This window comes from Branchiostoma lanceolatum, chromosome 1 (assembly GCF_035083965.1).
Source record: "Branchiostoma lanceolatum isolate klBraLanc5 chromosome 1, klBraLanc5.hap2, whole genome shotgun sequence".
NCBI lineage: Eukaryota > Metazoa > Chordata > Leptocardii > Amphioxiformes > Branchiostomatidae > Branchiostoma > Branchiostoma lanceolatum.
Window position 1 is genome coordinate 24510346 of NC_089722.1, and position 7922 is coordinate 24518267.

At 39.3% G+C, this 7922-nt stretch overlaps 1 protein-coding gene across 1 annotated transcript; it reads right to left on the minus strand.

Moving 5' to 3' along the window:
- Positions 1-3862: 3862 nt before the first annotated feature.
- On the minus strand, positions 3863-7517 carry LOC136443527 (neuferricin-like). Its single transcript, XM_066440807.1, has 6 exons — positions 7378-7517; positions 6628-6761; positions 6198-6366; positions 5558-5698; positions 4997-5183; positions 3863-4562 (listed from the first exon to the last, which is right to left on the minus strand). Exons 1-6 carry the CDS (start codon positions 7418-7420, stop codon positions 4349-4351), a joined length of 888 nt encoding a protein of 295 aa, XP_066296904.1. The 5' UTR covers positions 7421-7517; the 3' UTR covers positions 3863-4348.
- Positions 7518-7922: the final 405 nt, after the last annotated feature.

A 7922-nucleotide genomic window follows, 5' to 3' on the forward strand; every position in this document is an offset into this window, starting at 1 on the left:
GCAAGGAAAATTCAATTCACCACTTTATCGTTACATTCAGAAATCAGATAACGTTTAATCATTAGGGAAACACCTGTTTTTGTGAACCATATGTTTTCAGAAATGATAGGGGTTTTCAGGGACATTTATATAGGATGTCCTAGGGGTTTTGGAAACTGTTTTTTTTTAAAGAACAGTAACAAATTACAAATATAAGAAATGATATGGGGCACCGTAATTTTTAGGTCAAAACAGAACCTAGAACATCGTGACGGGTGGTAGTGTGGTCAGCCCCCATTACTTGTTGGTTGCCTAATGGTAGCCTGAACAACACGGCTTTCGCTGCTTGTAACTAATTAGCTACTATCCAAGCAGGTTCCAAGCGCTATGATATCAACGTTACATGAACATAAATGGGAACAGGTTTTAAAGAAATTGTTATTCCCGGTAAGAATGCCAAATAGGTACCAAATCATGACACACGACAATTAAAAAGTATAATTAGGTCAAGGAGGTTTATGTCGTACGTGACTTTTGTTTTGTTCCAACGCAATCCCAACCACCTTGATAACATTATCTCCGTGTACATCATTAATTCAGCTTATTTCACGGCCATGTTTTAGAGTCCTCTATCTTTCAACCCGCTAACTGCAGACCTTCAGCAATCGCACCGCCGCAAGAGGATACACCAAGTTGATTTTGTAGAGCCTAGTTGGGTAGACCAAACTTAAAATGGCATAGGCTTAGGAAAGAGGACACATAGTACTCAGGGTTCGAAATACTTTATAGACCAATAGTTGCTAAAGCTTAAGGATTTCCCAAAATGAAATAGAAATGTCTGTGACAGTCACAGGCAACACACATAGTGGCACATAGATCAACACCCATTTTATTGTATACATGTACTTGGAACTTTTTTTCCAGTCTTGGTGCAATTGCTTTACCAGCCTCACCCACACCCCCGCCCCAACCCAATAGACCTTACTCACGCGGCGGACATGATAGAATGAAAACGAGGCCCTTGTGGCAAACAATAGACTGATCCTAACTGTCAATCACAATTAGCAGTTTAGCCAATGATTACCTGATGATTAGAGAATCGACCAATGAGGAAGTGGCTGCATGACCGTGAAATATTTGCATTTCTATGTTTTTATTTTGCATTTCTACGTTTTGACGGAGGAGGGCGGGGACGATGGGATCGGTCAATAAAGCTCTAAATTGCTACATCTTTTTTGTGCATTACATTAGTTATAATATTGATACCTGGACGTCATATGTTAAAACTTAATGTGATTTTGGAGGAAAACTACATCTGTACATTATTTTTGTTTCTTTGCCTCATTGGCCTTGTCTTCAATCTATCATGTCCGCCGCGTGAGAAAGGTTCCATCCGACTCACACAAATCTGGAATTGCATTGACCCAGTTTTTCCTCAAGGAAATTCCATCAAAGCCCAAACCCCCATGTATACCCTTGGGGCACAAAAGGTAGACAGCCAGGGTAGACAGGCCAGGTAGACAGGGCCAGCTTTTTCCGCAATCCCCGTGTCAGCCCGGGGGATGTCAGCGTCATCATTGGACAATTCCAAAACATCCGGAAGCAACAGCACCAAATATTTGCAAAGTTGTAACACTATAAGACTCCCCGTTTGTTAAAGCGTTTATCGTGTCAGTTTACTTACTCATTTGATGTCACTTCTCGACGTTCGCCGCGGTACTAGGACGTTCATGAACGTGCATGAATGTTCATGAATGTTCATGAATATTCATGAATGTTCATGAATTTCATGAACGTTCATGAATATTCATGAATGTTCATGAATTTCATGAACGTTCATGAACATTCATGAATTTCATGAACGTTCATGAATGTTCATGAACGTTCATGAAATTCATGAATGTTCATGAATTTCATGAACGTTCATGAATGTTCATGAATTTCATGAACGTTCATGAATGTTCATGAATGTTCATGAATGTTCATGAATTTCATGAACGTGCATGAATGTTCATGAATTTCATGAACGTTCATGAATGTTCATGGATTTCATGAACGTTCATGAATATTCATGAACGTTCATGAAGATTCATGAACATTCATTTATCGTGCGTTTATCGTGTCAGTTTACTTACTCATTTGATGTCACTTCTCGACGTTCGCCGCGGTACAAGGACGTTCACGAATGTTCATGAATGTTCATGAATGTTCATAAATATTCATGAATGTTCATGAATTCATGAATGTTCATGAACGTTCATGAATATTCATGAATATTCATGAACGTTCATGAATATTCATGAACGTTCATGAAATTCATGAAATTCATGAACATTCATGAATATTCATGAACATTCATGAACATTCGTGAACGTTCATGAACGTTCATGAAGATTCATGAACATTCATGAATTCATGAACATTCATGAATATTTATGAACATTCATGAACATTCATGAACATTCGTGAACGTCCTTGTACCGCGGCGAACGTCGAGAAGTGACATCAAATGAGTAAGTAAACTGACACGATAAACGCACGATAAATGAATGTTCATGAATCTTCATGAACGTTCATGAACGTTCACGAATGTTCATGAATGTTCATGAAATTCATTAACATTCATGAACGTTCATGAACGTTCATGAAAAAGTATAATTACGTCAAGGAGGTTTATGTCGTACGTGACTTTTGTTTTGTTCCAACGCAATCCCAACCACCTTGATAACATTATCTCCCTGTACATCATTAATTCAGCTTATTTCACGGCCATGTTTTAGAGTCCTCTATCTTTCAACCCGCTAACTGCAGACCTTCAGCTGTTCAATGTTAATGAATGTTCATAAATATTCATGAATGTTCATGAATTCATGAATGTTCATGAATCTTCATGAACGTTCATGAATGTTCATGAATTTCATGAACGTTCATGAATTTCATGAATGTTCATGAATTTCATGAACGTGCATGAATGTTCATGAATTTCATGAACGTTCATGAATTTCATGAACATTCGTGAACGTTCATGAACGTTCATGAAGATTCATGAACATTCATGAAATTCATGAACATTCATGAACGTCCATGAACGTTCATGAACATTCATGAACATTCATGAAATTCATGAACGTTCATGAAATTCATGAACGTTCATGAATGTTCATGAATGTTCATGAATCTTCATGAACGTTCATGAACGTTCACGAATGTTCATGAATGTTCATGAAATTCATTAACATTCATGAACGTTCATGAACGTTCATGAACGTTCATGAAAAAGTATAATTACGTCAAGGAGGTTTATGTCGTACGTGACTTTTGTTTTGTTCCAACGCAATCCCAACCACCTTGATAACATTATCTCCGTGTACATCATTAATTCAGCTTATTTCACGGCCATGTTTTAGCGTCCTCCATCTTTCAACCCGCTAACTGCAGACCTTCAGCAATCGCACCGCCGCAAGAGGATACACCAAGTTGATTTTGTAGAGCCAAGTTGGGTAGACCAAACTTAAAATGGCATAGGCTTAGGAAAGAGGACACATAGTACTCAGGGTTCGAAATACTTTATAGACCAATAGTTGCTAAAGCTTAAGGATTTCCCAAAATGAAATAGAAATGTCTGTGACAGTCATATTGTTAGGAAGAAGAAGAACTTTATTGCGCGACAATTGTAACTCAGTCTGAATCCCTCAGCACAGCCTCCCGGATTCAACCCAGTCAATCAATTCAATACTACTTTTGCCCCCACATTCTAACTATTGGTTCACGCCACTAACAGTCATAAATAGAAGTACAAGAAAAACGTTATTGCGAGACAGTTGTAACGGGTATAATGTATGGCAATTTGTAGATACAGAACAATTGCCTATTTTTAATTTTTAATATCTAACAATTTCAAAGAACTAATCTACAACATGAATAACAGTGGAGACAATCGATATAATAATGCGCATTCCAATGCTCTAAAACAATGTACAATGTAATGGTAACGATGATAGTAGTCTGTGTCAGGAATGTAAAGCATTGTCTCGTTTTGCCATAGATTTGTACACTGTATTTAAATTGTCCTACATAGGTAGATATATGAACAGGGCAGGATAATATACTGAATATCTCAGTCTTGCTATGCGGCAGCATAAATGATTAATGAACTGGCCTTATTTGGCACAAACCAATCAGCACCAAGATTACAAAGTTACACAATGGCGGTGCGGAAGATTGAACAGTTTACAAATCTTTGACTTAACCTAGTTTGAGATAAAAGTTGATGACTAATCGCATAGCGCTGCACAACAGTATGTGCTTCGGCGATCATCACGATTTTTCAATTTTTCCCAAGACTCATCACCTCTTCCATTCCACACAGCTATGGCTTACACGCGGTTTCATCTGAGGGACACCCGTTAAACTCCTCAACCTGGACCAGAGGGTTGTCCAGGTCACCCCTATCGCTGTGTTCGGTCGCTCCTGGGTCCCCTGCAGGGGGTCCCGTATTCTTGACGCAGATGCAGCGATACTTGTCCGAGTCTGGTTTATATAGCTTCCGTGGTACGCCGACCCAGTCACGCTCTATACCACCGCTGGGAGTTAAAGAGGAAAGAAATAAATTAAATGTACATGAAGGCATGAGGATTTAAAGAACGTGCTTGATACTTTTGATAGTGATGTCTGTGTAACCTAAACTCCGCTGTCCGGAGCTGTAATGGCCCCTACTCGCAGAGGCTGGCCGGTGTTGGGCGGTCGCTATAAGCGTGACTTAATCAGGCTTGTGATTTTTTGCCTAGAAAAATTTAATCTGGAATTTCTCATTGGCATCATTAATAAGGGTGATAAAACACCTCTTTCTGCTATTATTATAAGGGCACCCTTTAAGCACAAAATCTGTATTCTAAGAGGTTATGGGGTTAAGAAACAAGCACATGGATGTTTATGCTTCTCTCTCTCATCTCTGCAACCAATCCAAGGTATTCTAGATACAGTATATGATTTAGGAATTTAAGAAAGAAAATATCACCTTTCTCTGCTACAAACAAATTTAGGTCCATCCTCTTCGGTGTACACACTGTCGCATGATGGGAAGGCTTTTTTGCGTTCTTCCTCAGCGTTCTTCTCAGAGTGAGCAGCCTTCATTTTCTCTTCTACATCCAGCAGCTCCTTAGTAGGGTTCCCCTCCTTATCATAGTATCGTCCTATCAACTTCCCTACAAGTAAAAGGACAATAGACGTACTTTGAGATGTAATTAATGAATAAATCATTGGCGCCATCATGAAGTTCCTTACAGTAAAATAAGATTTCTTCCCTTAGTTTTTCTGTATACAGAAAAACTAAGGGAAGATCTAGAAATCTTATTGATATGTTGAAACGCATTTGTAATAAGGAATAAATTCGGGTTGTGTTGCCCGCGAGATCCTTACCGAATAAAATCGTCATCAAAATCATCATCATATTGTTTAAACATACAAGTGTGCACGTGAGACTGGCAACAGTTGTGGAATTTTAAGTTTTTATACACTATAGAAAAATATATATAAGGTGTGGCCAGATTTACAGCCAGCCAGACGGTCTGTTGCTCACCTGCATATTTGTACTCCTTCTCGTACGTCTGTACCCACTCTTCAATCCCTATCAGGTCCCTCCACTCCAGACCGTCCACGTTGTCTACTAAACCCGCCTCGGTAAAGTCTCCTGTGACAAACGCTCTGGTGCCGTCACGACCTTGGAACACATGGAACAAACATGGCAGTCAATCATAGAAGACATTCAAAACCAGGTAATCAAGATTCCAGAATTAGGAAGATGTCTTGAATGATTTCCAAAATAATTATACAGTACGTTTCAAGGGAAAGTAGAAATTCTATCCTCTGACTGACAAACTATGATCCGATGAACACGTCGTGCACCACCATATATATGCATCATCATTGTTGTTATTCTGTTTTATGTGATATTTTATTCATAAAACAATGCCTGCAGTGTTCTTCTAGCTTGCCAGGTTACAAGCAATGGTTGTATTTTCCTGCAATGTCGTTTTGTTCAGAAATTTGCAGAGGCCTATTTTGCGCCCTGATTCTTTATGTATGTAAATGATGTGGCAGGATGCCAAACGCCCGCACAGTTGGCATCACTAGAAAATATATATCTAGATCCTTCGTGCACTGATGCCCTGAAATTCTATCTACACCAAGTGCAACACAGGACTATGAAAGAACCTTACCTGTAAAGAAGCTGTATCCTCCCTTTAGCCCGTAGTATCTTTCCCCCTTCGTCACATCAAACACTTTTCCCATGATAGCCAAGTACAGCTCGGGACTGCCTGATTTTCCTGTGTATTTACTCAGCTGTTGTGAAGTAAAAAGGCGCTCTGTGGGCTGCTCTGTGGACACCTACATGAATACAACGTATTCAACACTGGACAGTGAGTCATGTTACCGCTATAAGTCTAAAACGACTTCCGGGATACGGACATTTCTTCATGATCCTCCAACGTATCGAAGTTCATGCTTAAAAACAGCGCAAATGTATAAATGGAAAAACTGCATGATGACCTAAAGGTCTAACATCAAAGTATAAATCATAGGACTGTGAAACTTGGAAGGTTAAAGCTGACAACAGAAAGAAGGACACAACACATAAGAGTTTCCCACCTGTTCCAGGTAAGGCTTGACCACTTGTGCCAGTGGGTTTAGTGGTCCGAGGTCCACTCCTGTCCACACCAGGTAGCCCAGGACAGCCAGTAACACGCCCAGCAATGACACAGATGTCCCCAATAATCCCATATCTAAGACGATGTCAAGACAACAATTTTTACATCAGTCAATGGACCAATCAATGAATTAATGAAACATCATTTTGTGGTTCATTTCCCAGCATAGTACATGTAGTCATCGAGCTGTAGCGCAGTGCCATATGGCATAATTCTTGTGCTTCACGTTATATCCTGCACAATTATGTTCTTCGCTTTCCCAACAGCTCTTCTGTAAATGGCAAATGTATACGTAGTCTCGTATGATGAATGTTAAATGATCAATGTTTGCTGGCTATCCGTAACGCTGTTACGAGGAAAATAATGCATCCATATGTTGCACATGTTAACAGGTTGCCGTGAGAACGGTCACCTGTTAAAGTTATAACATGATTGACAAACATATATATCCTGAACAATGATGTTTATTATCGAAACAATTATGTGCTCAATTCTCTCAACACCCTTTCTATGAATGACTACGGTAGTCTCGAATATGCCAATGTTAGATTATTGATATTTGCTGGCTATCTATAACGTTATATGTTACATGTAACGTTACTATGACTACACCCGTTTCAGTTATACATCAGGATCGATAAATATGAATATCAAAATTAAGATGTGTAGAAATGAATAAATCAAACGTTACCTGTAGTTGAAATTTCTACAAAATATGCATATGGCATATACATGTAAATGTGTGTATTCTCCTGCGCAGAGCCATCCCACGGCCTTGGCCTTGAGTTCACTCCACTTTATCAGGCCGGGGTGTTTACTTTTGGGGGCGTGGCCACTAACATATCAACCAATTGAAGAATTACCTAAATGTTTTCTTAAGATAAAGCTGATTGTCTCGTGCCAAATATGGCAACCTCATTAATATTCATCACAATACCCCAACCTGATAAAGTAGAGTCGACTCAAGGCCGAATAGCCGCGGGACGGCTCCTGCGTAGGAAAATGGAATTTGTGAAGAGTTTGGACTATCTTGAAAAAACCATGAGAGATTGGAACCAAAGCGTTAAGATATCAACGAGCCTGAACACCCTTTTACGGGGTTATTCAGGATCGATCGCATGCTGACAATATATTTCAAGACTGTCGAAGTCGTTTTACAAGGACATTTTACAACTGAGTAAAAACATTCAATTTATCATTTCATCTACATATCCGCATTGCTTTTATCAGTCCCCA